This window comes from Neofelis nebulosa, chromosome 8 (assembly GCF_028018385.1).
Source record: "Neofelis nebulosa isolate mNeoNeb1 chromosome 8, mNeoNeb1.pri, whole genome shotgun sequence".
Lineage (NCBI taxonomy): Eukaryota > Metazoa > Chordata > Mammalia > Carnivora > Felidae > Neofelis > Neofelis nebulosa.
The window spans coordinates 38831989-38852277 of NC_080789.1; the positions used below are offsets into that span (position 1 = coordinate 38831989).

At 36.8% G+C, this 20289-nt stretch overlaps 1 protein-coding gene across 1 annotated transcript in view; it reads right to left on the bottom strand.

Moving 5' to 3' along the window:
• The window catches only part of OTOGL (otogelin like), a 149063-nt gene that overhangs the window by 102387 nt on the left and 26387 nt on the right, over positions 1-20289 (bottom strand). The window contains exons 11-19 of the mRNA XM_058741923.1: positions 16349-16455; positions 16008-16133; positions 13688-13796; positions 12463-12509; positions 11856-12001; positions 10569-10692; positions 8314-8491; positions 4664-4788; positions 1080-1289 (exon numbers count right to left, since the gene is read on the bottom strand). Of these exons, the coding sequence (XP_058597906.1) occupies positions 1080-1289; positions 4664-4788; positions 8314-8491; positions 10569-10692; positions 11856-12001; positions 12463-12509; positions 13688-13796; positions 16008-16133; positions 16349-16455 (1172 nt within the window). The remainder of the gene's footprint in view (positions 1-1079; positions 1290-4663; positions 4789-8313; positions 8492-10568; positions 10693-11855; positions 12002-12462; positions 12510-13687; positions 13797-16007; positions 16134-16348; positions 16456-20289) is intronic.

The window sequence follows — 20289 nt, forward strand, 5'->3', positions numbered from 1 at the left end:
AAAGGTGTCACTTGCCAACTCCCAGACTAGAAGAAATCTGATCATAGTACAGGAAGATACCAGGAAAGCTTCTCTAATTCTGTGGGACCTATGATGAAATAAAGTTATCCTCTGAGAAATCAAATCCCAGATCTACAACCTGTACAGTGTGGCATAGGCATCTACATTACTTTTATACTGACATTATTTTTGTCTTAGAAAACCCAAGCTGAGAAATTAATATCAAAACTGGCCAGTGATCCCCCTGGAGTGATAGGAAAAAGTTTTATGAAACATTTAGGGGGAGGGGGTGGAGAAAGTGATGGTCCTAAAATCCAGGTCACAAAAGATACTAAAAGGGGCAGGGTAGATTAACAAAGATTAACTCATAAAAAAATTATAGAACACATAAAGAAAGAAAACAGTCGGGGCACCCGGGTGGCTCAGTTGATTAAGCATCTGATGTCAGCATCTGATGTTAATCTTGATGTCTGCTCAGGTCACAGTCTCACGGCTCATGAATTCAAGCCCCCCATCAGGCTCCACACTGACAGCGCAGAGCCTGCTTGGGATTCTCTGTCTGTCTGTCTGTCTCTCTCTCTCTGTCATTAATTAATTAATTAATTAATTTAAAAGAAAAAGAAAGGAAACAATCTACCATGAATGAGACAACAGACACCAAAACCATGAGATAATTACCTGTTGTATAACTTACCTATTTAACTACAAATCACCTGTGTTACCATATCACATAATGCTTTTCCATACTTCCCAATACTTAGATATGACATTTCTATGATAATTTTTTTTAATTTTTCACATTATTTCCATTCCATACCTCAAACCATGCAGTTACAACTCTAATAATGCTCATATTAAAAACAGCAAAAAAAAATTATTGGTGTCTTATCCAATATACATCCAATTTTAAGAAATGAAGTATTTCATTTGTTTTTCAGGTTTGCACACTATACTCATATTCCAAATATCTTAGGCGACAGTGACCTTTCTTTTAAAAAGAAAAAAACATAGTAATTACCAACACAAAAATCCCTAAAGTGTCATCTGATCATCTTTATCTGTGCCATTATCATACTCACCACAGAATGAAATCTGAGCTCTGAAATCGATGCTGATACCACGCTGGCCACAGAGGTAGGCATAGTGGGCAAGAGCATTGCATAGACAGGCGCTTCCACACTTGCATGCATCATGGCGGCACAGCTGAGAGTATAGCCCCGGGCTAATGTAGATGTGGCAAGGAGCAAAGAGCTCCTGGTGGATAACATCACAGTGTGCTGCGTATCCAACTAAAAGACAAAAATACATACATACATACATAACAACAACAACAAAAACATCAGCCCCTCATTTACTAGTCTAGATCTTACCCTTAAGTACCAAATTCCAGAACTAACCAAGCATCTTGCTTTCCTAGGTGTACTGAATTGCCTATTATTTTCAACAAGAGCCAATATTTTCCGTTTATACTATTTTGTTGGTTTATCTTTACTTATAATAATATTGGTGGCAGCACTGAATCCGTATTTAATAATCTTTTAGCAAAAAAATATTGTGCTATACCTGAATAATATGAGTTACAGAAGGGCCAATATAAATGGCCACAATCACCCCATTGCCCAAGGATCATCATAGAAAATCACCCTAATTCTGCTATAAAGAATTGGTGAGTATTGGAAGGCTTATCTCCAGACAGCCACACACAATAATAGTGGTGCCAGATTGTAGATGCTATGGCAACTCCCTGAAATACACAATTATCCAGGAAGGATTGGGAATCATCTCATTCCAACAAAGTCTCTGGGGTAAATGGTAATGTAACAGTTGCCATATAGTCATTGAATACAATGTCTGCACAAGACACAATGAACAGAGCACAATGTCTGACAACAATGTTTGATAAATGAATCTATGAATGCATGAATAAATGAATAATGAATAGAAATTAGGGGTTGGGCCACATACTAAAGGCTATGAAATATAGATCTATGTAATCACTTCTTGAAATCTCTTGACTTTTCCCTTGAGAATGACCAAATAGAATCATAGGAGTAACCAAGTTTGACACAGCAATCTAGATCCCATCTTTCTCCAAAAAAAAAAAAAAAAAAAAAAAAATCATCCGTAAAAATGAATGAAGTCTTGCCATTTGCAATGACATGGGTGGAACTAGAGAGTATTATGCTAAGCAAAATAAGCCAGTTAGAGAAAGACAAATACCATATGCACACAGGATAATGCACACAGGAGCCAAAAAAAAAGAGAGGCAAACCAAGAAACAGACTCTTAACTCTAGAGAACAAACTGAGGGTTACTGGAGGGGAAATGGGTGGGGGGAAGGGTTAAATAGGTGATGGGTATTAAGGAGGGCACTTGTGACGAGCACAACAAGGGTGTTGTACAGAAGTGACTAAATTCTACACCTGAAACTAATATTGCACTATATGTTAACTAGCTGGAATTTAAAAGAAAAAAAAAACACCTGAATGTATTTTGTTGCATATTTTAAATATACTTATTTTGGTAAGGAAACACATGGTAATTGTCTGAGTATTATATTTTTGCACTGTATACGAAAATAAGTAACTTAGACTATAACAGCATTGTGTTGGCATGCATTCTTCTAATCCCCAGGAATGCCAAAGCAAAGCAATACATCAGTGGGGCTTTTACCATGTGCCTTAAGGATTTGTAGATCAAAAAATATTCCTACTAACATTAAGTAAAAGGGTGATTCAAGAAGATCCTTGTGAAAAAATATCCTTCAGAATTATTGGCTTTTATTTATTTTCCTTTCTCTGGGGATTTTTCTAAATTTATCTATTTGAAATTTTTAAAGTAGGTCACGACAAAGTTGAAGGAGGATTATATCTAAAATATATGTCATAGAAGACATGAGGTAGGGGGATAAAAGTGATAAAATATATACGTAATAAAATGGCATGTAACAGGGAGGTCATAAAGAAAAGACCGGAGGGAAATTGAATTTGCCATTTGGACTCTACTCCAGCTTTTACATGTTATTAAAAAACAAAAAAATAAAGTTGCTGAAATATCAAAGAGAGAATTAAGAAAGTTAGAAACAAACTGAGCAAGACTAATTGAAGGAGAAGGGAATCTATTAGTAGACATTTTAAGACAGAATGGGGGGAAAGTATCGTTGAATGGGAGTGAGATTAAAAGTATTGAATTATAGGGACAACTGGGTGGCTCAGTCAGTTAAGCATCAGACTCTTGATTTCAGCCCAGGTCATGATCTCACCGTTTGTGAGATTGAGCTCTACATTGGGCTCTGCACCGACAGTGTGGAGCCTGCTTATGATTCTCTCTCTCTCTCTCTCTCTCTCTCTCTCTCTCTCTCTGCCCATCCCCTGCCTTCCTCACTCTCTCTCTCTCAAATAAATGAATAAACTTTTTAAAAAAAAAATATTGAATTATAGAGACCACAAGACTTTAGCCTAATACTCTTACTACTGATAGAAAAAATGACCACAGAAGTTAACAATCTTTTTTTTTTTTTCAACGTTTATTTATTTTTGGGACAGAGAGACACAGAGCATGAACGGGGGAGGGACAGAGAGAGAGGGAGACACAGAATCGGAAACAGGCTCCAGGCTCTGAGCCATCAGCCCAGAGCCTGACGCGGGGCTCAAACTCACGGACGGTGAGATCGTGACCTGGCTGAAGTCGGACGCTTAACCGACTGCGCCACCCAGGCGCCCCAACAATCTTTTACAAGTTTAGAACCCAGCTTAGACAAAAAGCTAGCAGCACTGAAAGCATTATCTTATATTCTTTCCAGTACATCAAAACTATAAGTTAATACTAAGGATCATGTAATAATCAAAAGATTCCTCCCAAACAATCACCAAAAATTCCAGAAATTGTACTGGGTTTGTATAGGTACTCAAACAACATTAACTATGTATAAAAAATAGCTACCTAGAAACAATAAATTAGCCAAAACAATTAAAGGAACAAATTAAAATTATAAAAATATTTATTTAAGCATACATATTAATTTTTTCATAGCCATTTTGCAAAATATATGTATATAACAATACATCTCATTTTATTGATGAGTGAAATAGACTTTCACATGGTTTGCTGTGGCTTTCGTAAAAAAAAAAAAAAAACAAGTACAGGATAAATTCTTGGCATTGTTTGTTACACTGTCATTGCAGATTGGAACTCTGGAGCATGACCCTCTCAAATTGTTGCACACTTGATGGCACAGACCTCCTTGGATCGCTGGCCCCTGCTTATGAAGTCATAGCATGCTGTCTGAGTAAGAGCCGGTAATGAATGTGATAGCAATAGAAGAATCCACATGAGCTGTCACACTGTGGAGCTCAAGTCAAATATCACAAGACTATAACCGCATTATTACAGTATTTCCAGAGATTTTCCTTTAGAATTTAAAGAATCTGACATCTCCAAAATGCTAGCCTACATTTGTGAAGAGTTTAGGGATTTAGGTGTCAACACCTAAAATAAGTAAATTTATGAATGCAAACCAGGAAACAAGATAGTCATTTTCTGGAGTTCTTTATAAAAAATAACCTAGATTACTTAAAGAGGCATATCTAATTATTGAATTGTTTAAGATGACAGTAATACATGGAACTGTCCTCCAGGTTTGCATGCAGGAAGAAAGACTTACTGTTTTGTTGATTAATGTTACAGGGGTCCACCATAGGAACATGAACAGGTGCAAAACAAGTGGAGGAAACTCTCCAAGCATACGCGTGAAGTTGAGGGGTGCCTTCTATCATGCCTGATGGAGACCTAAAAAGCAAAGATAACATGCATCTTAGCCTCTCCCATTCATTTCATTTCTTCATAGTCTTCAAATATTGAAAACGGAGAATACAATTTTTTTTAACTTACAAAGAAAACTTAGAGCTTAAAATGTTCTATCTTTTAAAAAACATGTGCGATATTAGCTTCCGGTTATTAAGAATTTATAATGGGTCAAATTGTGAACATATATGGTTTTATTTAATAATTGCCTCAGGCTTGTGAAGAAAATATGATTCCCATTTTAAAGAGAAAGGAGAGAAGAAGCTCAGAGAAATATTAACATTCACTCAGCGGGTGAGCGTCAGAGCCAAGATTCAAACCCCACTTCTCACCAATTTAATGAAACATCATTCACACAACCAAATCATTAATGTGTGTGTGGTTTAGGGTGCATGGGGAGAGGTAGATGCAGGTAGCTCACATGATTCTTTTAGGGTAAAGACAAATGTCCCAAATATAAATATCCTATATTTCTGATTCAGTATTTCAATTTCCATTATGAGGACTGAAATACTGAGGTTCCATCCTGAAGTTAGGCAAACAAACCAAAAGAAAATTGAGGGAAGATGGTATAAAAGCCCTACTTCATCCAAAGTTGCTCACTTCAGTATCCTCAGCAAACCAAAATGGAAGAGAAACATCTACCCTTCTGACACCAGGCTTATAAACACAATAACACTTAAGGGACAAACACTAAAATGCCCCCACCAGCAGGGGCTTAATCAAGGTTTAATAACTCATCAACCATTATTTAATAAGTGAAAATCCTGACTGGACACTGTACCAGACATTGTCAAAGCGACCTAAAGAATCAGGGTGGAGGGGCACCTGGGTGGTTCGGTTGGTTAAGCGTCCCACTTCAGCTCAGGTCATGATCTCACGGTTTGTGAGATTGAGCCCCACGTCAGACTCTGTGCTGACAGCTCAGAGCCTGGACCCTGCTTCAGATTCTGTGTCTCCTTCTCTCTCTACCTCTCACACTCTGTCTCTCTCTCTCTCAAAAATAAATAAACATTAAAAAAAAAAAAAGGATCAGATTGGGTTAGGTCTCCTGTAGGAAGCTTTGACCAAGCAAAACTTGACTAATGAAAGCCCCAACAACATGGCCAAATAGTAGAGTAGGCTTTATCTCAGCTGTCTATATTGTCCTATTAAATTAGCTACTTTGGTTACCACTGACCTCAGCCACTAGCAACTATATGGAGCTTCTCACCACGGAAGGTGAGAGAGGAGAATAAAAAGGAGCTTCACAAGCCATTCCACAATGCTCATCCTCTGTCCCCACCCTTTCTCTTTCTCAATTCCTCAAAAGTAAACCATTCTAGAACTCTAAAGCATTGTAACAAACACCTAATCCAAAATCTCATTTTGTTAAAACAAGAACACTGAGACTCAAAGAAATTAAAGAGCACTAGCTCTTTGCTTTGTCTCCCCTCTCCTTCTCTCTTCAACGCTTCAAAGGACAATAAAATAGGTCAAGGTGATGGGTGTAGCCAGGGTTCTCAGGAGGAATGGACTCAGAGATGGACTCTCTTATTTCACTTAATCCACTTAATAAATACAAAAAAGAGGAGGAACTAAAATGTAGACCCATTTATTTATTGCGTTTTCATTCTATAAAACAATGTTTGGGCTCACCACACTTAAATTACTGTAATAAGATTTTCAAGTAATTAATATTTTCCATTCCACTATGTTTGCAGATTCACATTAACCTCTATGAAGTAAAGAATTTTAACTGTTTTGTTAGAAAGCTAAACAATGTTCAAAAGTTATCTATGACTCTGAAATATTATCCTGCACTGTTATCATGCCTGAATGTTTATACATGGAGGCGACTGGTGCCTGAGAAAGAGGCAGACAGATCTGCCATCTGTTAAACACTGACTGCTAACCCATTCTGATAAACAAGAAAGAGAAAGAAGGCTTAAACTTCTTTTCTGCACATTTTAGCCAAGCCACTTAATATAGTCTGTTTCATGAATCTGATAAAGATATTGATATTCTGACCTACCAACAAATGAAGCATAAAGAACTAAATAACCTAAGCACAAATTAGTCACACAGAAGAAAAGGTAAAAGAAATTGTCTTTTGAAATTTAAAATTGTAAATGCCAGTTCTCCTTGCCCCTCCAAATTCTTTTCTTGGAGCCCTATTAAAAGCTGTGTCGCAATTTAGTTCAACTGTCTACTGCATATAAGACTCTATGCGACTCATAAATATGGAGAACAAACTGAGGGTTATGAGAGGCATTGTGGGAGAGGGGATGGGCTAAATGGGTAAGGGGCACTAAGGGATCTACTCCTGAAATCATTGTTGCACTATATGATAACTAATTTGGATGTAAATTTTAAAAACTAAAAAATAAAACAAGTTAAAAAAAAGACTCTATGCGGTTCCTAAGAACAGAAGGATTGAGGGGTTCATCCTTATTCTCAAAGCCTTCACAGTTTTAAATGGAAACCAGACATAAAGACAGAGTTTCATAGATAACAGAGTCAAAATGAACTTTGTCTGGTGGTATATGAGCTCCTGTTTTGAAGCAAATAGAGTCTGAATTGGTTTGAACAATAAAATCAGAATTCACAAGAAAGATTAGGTGGTGGAAAAAAACCCAAATAGGAAAAATATGCAGAAGTGTTTTAAAAACTATGGTATTCAGGGAATGGCTTCTTCATGAGACGTTCCTTTGTTACCCTGTCCACGACCACACGGCTCAACATTTAGCGTTTTGAAATTACCTCAGTGTTTTTACATATATTGTTGATTAATACCTTGCATTGACCTCATTATTTCTTAAAGGCTGTTATCCCCTCCTGATCTGCAATACAAGGTCTTTGAGGATGCAAACCATGTGATACTGCTTAAATTGTCCCACAGTGCTTAGTTCAAGAACAGGTGCCCAAAGCATTTACACTAAATTATACACTGTCTTTTCACAAGTAAGTGAAACTGCGTCATCAGTACAAGGGGTACAATTGTACTGTACTGCTTTTCTTCTGATGAAACACCAACGATCATAAAATTCAATGAACTTAGCTGCCAAAATGTTACTTCAGAGGAATCATTCATACCAAATGATATCAATATTTTAAAGGTAAAATTTACTATCATTAATGCCAAATGATATTAAGATTTTTAAAAAGCAGTGCACATTGGAAAACGAAATACTGTTAAGTTTGATAGATGGCAGGGGAGAGAATAACAGGTACTTATTCTGTGGGTTAGCCCACGGGCTCTGAGTTGCACCACCCAAATTCACAGCCCAGCCCCACCGTTTTTGAGCTAAATGACTTTGAGCTTTGAGGGTCTCAGTGAGTTTCTTTATCTATAAAACAGAGCTACTAATTAGGGGATTGCTTTAAAATTTAAATAGATGATCATATAAAGCTCTTGGAACAGTGATGACTAAGCTATTACTAGTTAAGTAAACACTTCTAATGAAAGAATTTGATTCCTCCAAATTACTAGTCATTAAATCATGTTAGCTATTCAGAAATCATACTTACAGAAAATCATCCCTTATGTTCCCATTAAAAGTGCCACACAGCCCTAATGTTCTTCTTTTCCAGGCGCTAGTGAGTTGAATGTAAATTCTTTCCCCATCTATAGCAAACAGAATCTTTAAACCAAAAGTGGTTTTTAGAAGAATAAACAAGGATGACAGAGTTTGAATTTCAACAATTCCTGCGGGAAAAGAACATACGTAAATCAGCTTTGAGACTCATAGACAGTGTTCTGAAATGCTAGAGTACAACGCCAGAACTCTTCTTTCAAGAGACTGGGTACTAGAATTTCAATAAAAACTTGAAACATTAAAAGCGGGGCACCTGGGTGACTCAGTTGGCTAAGCATTCAGCTCTTGGTTTTGGCTCAGGTCATGATCTTGCAGTTTGTGGGTTCAAGCCCTGCATCAGGCTCCATGCTGGTGGTGGGGAGCCTGTTTGGGATTCTCCCTCTCTCTGTCTCTCTCCCTCTCTCTCCCTCTCTGCCCCTCCTCTGCTTATGCTCGCTCACTCTGTCTCTCAAAATAAATACGCAAGAGAGAGAGACACAGAGAGAGAGAGAGAGAGACAGAGAGAGAGAGAGAGAGAGAGGGAGAGAGAGAGAGAGAGAGAGACATGAAGCAGGCAGGCTCCCAGTTCCTGCTCCTGTGCTCCAGAGCCAATTTTTGCCACCCTGTGCATTCTTTTCTCCTGTTTCCCTTCTGTCTCTCCTTTCTAAGACTTCAGCAGATCTTTTTAATAGATTGTCATGTCCACATGTAACTTCAGTTGGCTAGCATCTCTTGGCAGGTGTGGACAGTCCTTAGCATTTGAAGTCCGACCTCTTTTTCTTAACTCCCGTGTGTGTGTGTGTGTGTGTGTGTGTGTGTGTGTGTAATTTTCCCCAAACTGGTGATGTTTCAATAAGGAAGTGGCACTTTCCTTAAAACTTCTGCATTCCCCTGAGATTATCAGGAAAAAGGAGAGCACAGCACTATAGAGCCACCATTTTTACCAGACACCTTAAGAGACAAGAAACTTGTGTTCAAGTATGAACTAATGACTTCTGCCAACATGAGAGTTGCTCCTGTATCCCTATCACAATTTCTGCCACCAATCTGGTCACCACGCCCAGAAATCTAAGAACCATTCTTTGATCACATCGTGTCTTTGATGCCCTTCCCCAACCAGCCCTGATCCAATCCATCACTAGGTTCAGACCACTTTTTTTTCCTAAATATTTTCAATCTGTCTTCTTTCCATCTCCACTGTCACTGCCTTACGCTGGTTCCTCCTCATTCCCTGCATGACTGACTTCAGTAACACCCTAACTGTCCTCCATGTTTCCTGCCAGCCTCTCTTAAAGCCACTTCCACGGAGTTGCCATAGTAGTCTACAAAAAAAAAAAAAAAAAAAAAAAAAAAAAGAAAGAAAGAAAAAAAGACTATCATTCTTCTCACTGAAACTTATTTATTTGGTTGAACCATATGAGATTGTTATCTTTGTACATAAAAACGGTCAAATAATGATAATTTCATATTCAGTTTCATATCAAGTTCAACACCCTTAGCATGACAATGAATAGCATGACCATGTAATTTGTAATACAAATTGGGACATCTCTGGGAATGAAAGAGAGTGTTAATAATAACTATGCTAGAACACAGGCAGGAACACGAAAAACCATAACAACACTCTGCATATAAGGTTTTCCCCAGTGTCACCCCCACCTATTTCTCTAGTCTCATATCTGGATATTCTTCAGGCTTTAGCAGTCCCAAACTAGCTATAGTTTCCCCTAATCATACTGCACGGTTTATACCTCCTTGCTTTGCATGGAACACTTTTCCCACCTCCTTCACCCTGACAATCCTCAGCTTTGAATGATGAACAAGATGTCACCTCTTCAGAGGTGATGTACCTGATGTCAAAACTTGCCTGACCGTACCCGCACATTCCTGCCCAAGGCTGGGTGAGCTGTACTGACTTAGATCCCCAGAGTCCCTGTGCATATCTTTGAGTTTGTTATATTTTATACAAGTGGCTGTTTTGTTATACATCTCCCCTCACAAACTCTAGGCCACTTGAGGTGAACACTAGCTCCCATAGACATGGTAATCTCTGAGGTCTCTAGCTGAGGACCTGGCAACACATAGGCCCTCAAATGTTAGGTTAGTCAGCCAATGGGAGAAGACTTCATTCAGGTTGTGTTGTTGTTGTTGTTAATGTTGTTGCTGTTGTCAATGTAAGGCAAGTACATCATTAGCATTGCTTCTTACCATTCAGATTGAAGCCTTGGTTAGGACTGGTAAGGATTTGTCCTCCTCTACTAAGGGTCACTTGTTTGTTAAAATCATCCTCCAGAATTAGAGTTATAGACTGAAGGCAGACCAAGCCAAGGTTCTGCATAAAAATCAAGTGATTGGTTAAAGGAATGAGAGAGAAATAGGACACAGAAAGAGATAGGGATGATGGGAGAGGGGAACGGGAGAAAGCAAGAGAGAGAGAAGGAAGAAGAAAGGAGAAAGAGAGTGCACATGGATAAGAATTCCTGGTATATAGAAGGCTTGAGTATAAGTAATATAATAAAGTACTTAACATGTAATATATAGCCCCATTACCAATAAAATTTGTATTTATATAGTACATTAAGTATACCATATAACTACCTATATTGTACATAGAACATTAAATAAAAATGTTCTCAACAAAGTGCCAACAGTTACGTTTTTCATAGCACATTATTAATATAGCTCTCCAATACATTTAAGTGGAATACTAAACATAAAAAATTCAATAAGGAAAAGAACAAAGAGAATTGGGATTCTATGTAGGAAATTTATTTGGACTCTGATATACTACAAAAAAAATCAAGCTGTAGAAAAAGCAAATAAAGTAGTTCAGAATTTTTGTTGGAAATAACGATTTCATACTGGAATAAAACTAGAAAATTAAAGATTTCTGCAAAATGTTGACTACCTGATTTAAAGAGAGGAAAATCTGTGTGTCTTTACAAATAACTGATGTATTTATTTGAAGAAAAGATCTAAAATAAATATTCCAGTATGCTAAGAAATTCATCAAATCTATTTAGAAAACATGAAGCTGACTCAGTCCTGTCAAAAATCATCTCCTTAAAATAGTGGTTTCCGAAGTAACCAAAAACTTAGGTCCATTGTGCAGTTATGCATGAAATGTTCAAAAAAGTATACATATAAATTCCATTTTTTAAGAAAGAAAATATAATTAGATACGTAGTATTTAATCTAAAACATTTGTTTTCATATTTTAATATCTGAAATCAGGATGTGTCATATAAGCAACAGTATAACATAGATTAATTAGCAACATTTTTTCTTTGTCATAGGTAGAATGGTGAAGCATCTTAACAATGATTTTTGCAGAAAATTTACATTACCATTCATATTACCACTATTACCATATTACGTATTACCACTCTTGACCTAGAATGGAGCTTGAGTGAAAAAACAACAACAACAAAACAAAACAAAACAAAATAAAACAAAAACAAAAAAATTCTTCTGGCCATTTTGAGATGTTCCTACCTGTTCACAGTGAGCTTTCTGTAAAGTAATTGTGAATTTATCTTTTCCAGTTCCTTTCACAAGGATGTACTGGCACATTCCAATAAAAGAATAATGTCGACCATCAAAAGTTGTAAAATGAGAATCACCCACAACGGAGCATTGTACTATCAAAATAAAAAATAAAAATTAAAAAAAAAAAACCAAAAAGGAGAAGGAGAGAGAAGAAGGAGAAGGCAGAGAAAGAAATTATGTTTATTTTTTAAAAGCAGGAAGTTGACTAGGGTAAATAATCATTCATCAAAAAGAAATAGATAAAGTGTTTAAAATGTACTTGTCTGACAAACTTACTAGATTATGTTATTAAATTTAATTCAAAATTTATTAAAGGATAGCTCAATGTATTTTTTAGGTTTTGTAATATTTATACTACATCAATAAGTTTTGACCAGTCACCTGCTCAAAGCTATCCTTTGTTCAATTTTCCATTTATCCTCTCAATATCTGAATTTATGGATCATTACATCTCTTGTTATATATGAAATGAACTCATAAACATCATTGCCATGTTCCTCTTCAATTTAAAGAAAATTGAGACATTTTCTTTAAAAACATTTTGAAAGATTACCTGGACAGTCATGCTCAGTGCAGTTCCAAACTCCACCAACACACACACTAAATGAAATTATAAAAATATTAATCTACTGGTATAGAGAAACTGTATTAATGTTTGCATCAATGTATTGATTAATGTACCAATACATACCATGTTTATAGGTTCAGAATAATCTGACTTGAAAAATATATCTGCAAAAGTTCAATTAACTGATAAACTTGGGCTGGGCAGCACCTAAACTATTATTTGTTGTGTGTCATACTTAAAAATCACTAAAGATGACACAAAGGGAATACAGAATAGCCAGGAACGAAAGTACTATGCAAACAGAGAGCTTTTGTTTTATGTCCTTCTCTCATTGCTTAAACTAAATAAAAAAAAGTCACACACAAAAAAGTATTTACCTATATTAGGAGGGAAATATACATAAAGAGTTAATAAAGTTATTCATCTACTACAAAACAAGAAAATTTCTTTTAAGGATCATCAGACATTAAAGAGAAAGAAAAGATGTCCTCTTATGTAAGATAAATTCTGCCTTCTGCCATCAAAAAGACTTTTAGGATGGAAGGAGGATAGAAGGATAGAAGCAGAGTCTCTAAAGAGGAGGAGCTTAAATCATTATTTAAGAATGTGGTTGCTTATCTACCTGCATGCCAGTTATATCACACTGACAGCAAAGAGACAAGGGCCTGCTGACATTTACACCTGTTCTTTATGAGACTTCCCTGGAGGGACTTCATGCTTACCTAAAATAGTTTTAGTTGCTAACGTAATAAGAAATTCTAAATGTCTCTAATGATGGCCATGTATTGGCAATCTGGAGAGTCACTTTTTAAAGTACTCAGTAGGAAGGCCAGGATTACCATTATGTTCTAATGGTAAAAATATATGCAGATTACTGGTTACAAATAACAAGAAAATGCAACAGACTCATTACATAGGTTTATGATTTTATGGAATTATCAAGGGAAGTGAGAATTACATCATAAAAGAAATTATAAATTTTCTATATTTTTCTAGCTTTTTTTTTCTGAACTTGCTTTCATATTTAAAATATGAAACTATGTATAGCCCCCTGCCCTACTCCCATCCAGACTTTAAATTAGATGCAAACTGTGTCTTGGAATTTTTGGAAGAAAATAAGTAATAAGTACATTCCTTTAGACATATGTCATGGTGAAGTTGTCAACTAATCAGGTACACAGAAATAATTGGCTGTATATTAATAACATACCATTCAGTACATTCCTGTTCAATTTTTGAACCAACTGAGTAAGCTAATCCATGAAAACTACACGGGCAATTTTCCAAGGAGATGCAAGTCCCATTTTCCATTATGAGGCCTATTTAAGAAAAATATGTATCAAATTCTCAAAAGAAATAACAAAGAATGTGTTGTTTGACTATAATAACTCAACCAACTTTTATCGAACACCCGCTCACACTAGGTGCTGAAAATATAATCCTTTTTACTTTTAAAGAGGTTACTGACAACCTGGTTCTATCTCAATCAGTAGCTACCTTATAAGGGTCTATTTCAGAAAAAAAATTAAATTAAATTAAATTTAAAATAAGGATCTATTTCAGTAATTTTAAATTTTCTTATCTCATGACTTGCCATCAAAAACTCAAGTTTCACTACACTGAATAAAGGCAACTAGACAGTATTTCCTTGCTTTTGAGGGAAGAAGAGAGAGAAGGAGAGAGAGAACATATATTCTTGGTTTAATTTCTGTTCATCTCAAAGTGAGAGATTTACACTATTGTCACACAGGTAATAAATATCAAGGTAGTGCTACTCAAAGGGCCAGTGAATTGGAACAGCATTTGCTACCTCTCTCAGTAAAGCTTGTTGAGCCATAACGTAAATCAACCGTGTTACCAAGCACATGTTTCACTCAGCTGACCTTGTTTTGGAGTAAGAATTCCTAGATAAGGAAGCATTGACTTATATTTTGGCACATGGATTTTTATTCTGGTTCAAATTCCTTATTGCATCATTGACTTGTAACAAACGGTTCAGGCCTGGCACTGATCTAAAGATTCTACTTTGAGTAGCACTGACAGACCAACAGACTGAGCTTAACAAATCTGATTCCAAGTAGTCCTCACTCATATCAGGTGAGGAAAAACACTTAACATTTCTGGGATTCTATTGTTTTTAATCTGTAAAAATGAAGGGGTTTGAGTAAATCCTCAGTGTTCTTTGTAAAGACCTATCAGTATAGCAGTCATTCCAAATTTGCTTATTTTCTGTATTTTAATTTTTAAAATTTTTTAAAATTTAAATCCAAGTTAGTTAACATATAGTGAAATAATGGTTTCAGGAGAATTTAGTGACTCATCATTTGCATATAACACCCAGTGTTCATACCAATGAGTGCCCTCCTTAATGCTCATCACCCATTTAGCCCATACAACCAACAAACACCCCTCCAGCAACCCTCAGTTTTTTCTGTTTTTTTTTTTTTTAATTTTTTTTCAACGTTTTTTATTTATTTTTGGGACAGAGAGAGACAGAGCATGAACGGGGGAGGGGCAGAGAGAGAGGGAGACACAGAATCGGAAACAGGCTCCAGGCTCCGAGCCATCAGCCCAGAGCCTGACGCGGGGCTCGAACTCACGGACCGCGAGATCGTGACCTGGCTGAAGTCGGACGCTTAACCGACTGCGCCACCCAGGCGCCCCAGTTTTTTCTGTTTTTATTTTTTTTTATTTTTTTATTTTTTTTATTTATTTTTTTTTTAAATTTTTTTTTCCAAGGTTTTTTATTTATTTTTGGGACAGAGAGAGACAGAGCATGAACGGGGGAGGGGAAGAGAGAGAGAGGGAGACACAGAATCGGAAACAGGCTCCAGGCTCCGAGCCATCAGCCCAGAGCCTGACGCGGGGCTCGAACTCACGGACCACGAGATCGGGCAGAGAGAGAGAGGGAGACACAGAATCGGAAACAGGCTCCAGGCTCCGAGCCATCAGCCCAGAGCCTGACGCGGGGCTTGAACTCACGGACCACGAGATCGTGACCTGGCTGAAGTCGGATGCTTAACCGACTGCGCCACCCAGGCGCCCCAGTTTCTTCTGTTTTTAAAAGTCTCTTAGGGTTTGCCTCCCTCTCTGTTTTTATCTTATTTTTCCTTCCCTTCCTCATTCCTAATTTTAAATCTCACCTGTATCACTTGCTATGTTACTTGTAATTTCACATATTAAAACTACGTCAGGACTAAAATCCTATACTGCCAACATATGAAGGCTTTTTTAAACTTGCTTTCACCTTCAAAACATGAAAATATGCACAGTATTAAATATCCTTAAATATCCAAGAGAACAAAAGATATGCCATGGTTAACTTCAGGACTCCAGATTCCAAATTTCCTGGGAAATTTACATAGTAGAAAAGCTGCCATTCTTCCTAATCACTTCAAGGATCAAATCCTACCAGGGTAGAAAATTGCAACAGCCCTATGTCCTGAGAGAGGACATTATGATATGATTCTTCAATCACTGGATACTAGTTTCCATGAGTACAGACACTGTTTCTCTCATGAAGTGCTTACCATCTGCGCAGTAACATCCATCAAGACAATGGAGATTGCTCCCAAGACACTGTTTCTCAAATGTGCAGGTTGGTGGGCAACAACTGATACAATCCCGATGGACGAAACTGTCATCACATTTATCAGCTAAAATGGGCAAACAGGGGAGCTATAAGTCAAATTTACTCACCTCTCTTTAAAAAAAAATAGTGTTTGGAAAAGTATGCAAGTTTACCACTGTTATTGGGTCAATGACAAATCCTTGTAAATCAGTAGTTTTGAGTCCTAGGGGCAGTTTTGAGTACCAGGATAAACTGGAAATTAACACAAATACACAGGGTTTAGAAAATAAGAAAACATACTACATGCTGGAAAGTCATCCCTCCAGTCTTGAATCGGGTAGCCAGCGTGGGAACAGGCTCTCGCGTACTCGGTGGCTGCACGACAATAGGTTTCATCATCATCAGTTCTGGAAAATGAAAAGACAGAGCCGTCCACAGTCACACAGGAAACATTGGCAGAAACCACACCTTTGAGCTCCCAATCTCTAGAAATGTTGCGTGCGTGGTGAATATTCTAGTATGAACTGATGTCAGCATGCACATACCATGTACGATTGGGCAGAAAACATATAAGCATGAGATCACAGCTCACAGGGCCTGAGTAAATTGTCTTCATCAAACTATTTCAATAATTTGGCCACTTTGCTTTTGGTTCAAAAGAGTACCTGTACTGGAAAAACTTTCTATTAAAACAATTTTTTTAATGTTTTTATTTATTTTTGAGAGAGAGAGACAGAGACAGAGACAGTGTGAGCAGGGGAGAGGCAAAGAGAGAGACACAGAATCCAAAGCAGGCTCCAGGCCCTGAACTGTCAGCACAGAGCCTATTGCGAGGCTTGAACCCACAAACCACAACATCATGACCTGAACCGAAGTTGGACACTTAACCGAATGAGCCACCCAGGTGCCCCCCAAATTTTCTATTTTAATTATGACATTCTGCCCAGAATCTTTTTGTATGTATTGCTTTGCTCCCACACAAAACATCCCAGCCCTTTTGGGAAATAAATATTAAATATTTATTAATAAACATAAATTTATAAATTTACATCCATAAATCCCATTACCATAGATAAAATTCTATCACAACAAAAGCATCAAATATGAAAATTATTTCTAAGATACCATGCTCTTCATAGTCCACATGCTGCAATAAAACCAATACTAATAAAACTGCAGCACTTTTGAAAGATTGAATAAATAGCATTTAACTTAAGATATAAAAGATTTTCAATTCTTTCAAGTTTGAATTACTAAGGCTAGTTACTTTTATAATATTGCCAAGAGTAAATAATCTCTCACTGTTTTCTTATAATAACCCTGGAAGCTCCCCAGACAAATATCAGAAGTCTGCCAATTCCCCAGATTAACACAGCACCTATAAAATAAGCAAGGTTTACAATAAGGTAGTGGACTTGTTTTTCAATCCAAGTCAAGCTTAAGATTAAATAGTTACACATCTTACAAGATAATGACCTTAAGAATGTTGTATTTTGTGAACCTTAGCATTTTCAGTATCTCTATTGTAGAAGCCACCTGTCTCAAATTGCACTTATCCTGTGCTACTGTAATTGGAGTCATGCAGCTTATCTAGTCCAATTAATTGAGCTTTAGAAGGAAAAGGAGACTGAGCATATAAACTTCAAAAGCTCAGAAAATATTCTAAACCGCCAAACAAGAAAATTCTCTGAAAAACAGGGTAAGCTAAAATTGTTGAATTCCTGTAAAGATAATAAGTTTCTGATTTACATTAAAATATGTGCATTGTTTCCTACAATTAATAGATGCTTTGAAAATTAAGAAAGTAACTGAATATTGGTTTCCCAACCCAACGCAACTATTATTAAAATAGCTACCATTTATTAAGTATCTGTGTTAACTCTAGGATCCATGCCATGCCCATTATATATGGCATCACACGAAAATTCACAATCGGGCAAGAAAGAAATTATTATTCCAGTGTGCTGAGGGGAAAATGAGCTTATTTGCTCCATTTTGGATGTTAACTTTAATAAGGAAAATGAGCATTAAATGATAATTGTTTTCAAATCAATTGACTTTGGCATTACAAAGTTGAAAGCATTCCCTTGCTTCTAGGTTTAGCATTCTAAAAAGCAGAAAGAGGAGGGCATAAGTTCAGATGGCATCTCCTTTGTGGAACTGTGGAAGGCACTCCCTGATAAACTCAGCAAACCTCTCCACATCTACTGCCCTTCACATTTAGAGCATGTGTCATTGCTGGAGGCCTGTTTCTGCCCCACTAGAATGTGAGTTCCTAGGACAGGGTCCATGTCTAAATGGTTTCTGTTTCTCCAAGATGTGGCACAATGCTCAGCTCAGAATTGATGCTAAGCAAAGTTTGTTGAATTGAATTCAATATACTATCATAATGCAAGCAGGAAATGAATTTGTGTTCAGCAGATTCCCAATGGTCTTCTTGTATAGGATCTTTGTGGTGCCATCCCCTACGGTAAGAAATGAAGAGACTCTCCTTCAGGAAAGATAGGATGTAGGTAGGTCTAGACCTCAATGAAGTATTGAGACAAGTAAGAGGCTAACTGGTAGCCTCTCACTACCATTTGTTCAAGGCCCACTTACTTGATTTATAATGCCCTTCTTTTGGTATTACATGACTGCTCTGTCCCCAAACTTGGCCTCTTCACCTCAAACATGTCACTGGTGATACCAGTTGATTTCAACAGTAAAAGGCATTTCTCTATCCTGCTATTTTTATTTCCCTGGAGAAAGCAATTGGATTTCAAAACTTAAAGTCTACAGATATCAAAATTTCAAAAGACAAAAATGTCAAATCCTCAATGATGAAATTTCAGATGAAGTGAGTATAACAGAGATTGTATTTTTGTTTTGTTTTGTTGGGTTTTTTTTTTTTTTGTCTCCAGAGCCTGCTTCTCTTCATTATTAGAACCCTCAAGTTTTTGCGAAGCATATGGCTGCCCAGCCAAGGACAATATTTCCCATCTGTCTTTGCATCTGTACATGGCTATGTACATGGCCATCTGTACATGGCTATGTTTCTAAGTTCTGACCAAAGGGTTAAAAGTATACATGAAACTTCCAGAACTCTTTCTTAAAAAAGCTGCCAACAGCCCTCTACTTCATTTTCTCCCTTCCTAAGTGCTAAACTATAGACGTGGGAGTGGTAAGCCAGTTCTGGCAGTGAAATTGAGGACAACACCCTAGGCCTTGTGGGATGACATAACAATAGCATCGCTGTGTCACTGGAAAATTCATGGTGTGGACATATGGTATGACCCCAGAATCACTTACCAACTTGGACCTTTATATGGGAAACATATGTTTCAATTTAATTTATGCCACTGATACTTTGGCAACTGAAGCAACCAAACAATATCCTACCTAGTAAAGGGAAAATGACTTTCCTAGATCTGCCAAAATATTTCATCTCAGTCGACCTGAGAAGTGGATGCTAAAGATGATAATGCCAATGGCAAGTGAAAAGACTACTGGAGAATAGCCAAAGAATGAATCATGGTGGAATAAACACAATTTTTAATTCCATATACACAGCGAGGTTAAAACCATGGACCACCGATAAGATCCACAAAAAAGAGACTGAGAAAAAGAATAGAGATATAACAACACAGCACTTAAATAAAAAATAAAACCGAATAGGGAACAGGATGTGGTCAAATATTAAGTTAGGTCGGTCCCCAATATTTAGGCAGAGAGGGAACTCTTTCAAAACTCCTGCAGTAGTTCATAAATCCCTAAAATTTAGAGACTATACATATAAATAAAGATAAAACTGTATTCCACTCAAAATTAACAGGCATCCCAAATAAGTTTCACATCTGAAAAATATCATTATATTCATTATTTTATAGTAATCTCCATTTAATTAAAGTAGAGTAGTTGTAAATAAGACAATTTCATACTACTTCAACTTTCCCTCTTTGTTCTCAGCTTTGCTAAACTTAAGCCTCAACAAGCTACAGGCTACAAGATGAGGTGTAAGTGGTTTTACTCAATCAAAAATTAGTCTAGTCTTTTACAACAGGTTCCCATGTATCATTTACACATCTTGAGATTCTTCAAAAAGTACAAATTTATTAAAATATCTTGAGATATTCTTCAACATTCAAGATGAACATTCAAAATCAAATACTCTTGGTAAATTTTTGAAAAACAATAGTAGAAAAGACTACAATAATAGATAATTTAGAGTGGGTTCTACATTGAGGAACATATTATGATGGGTC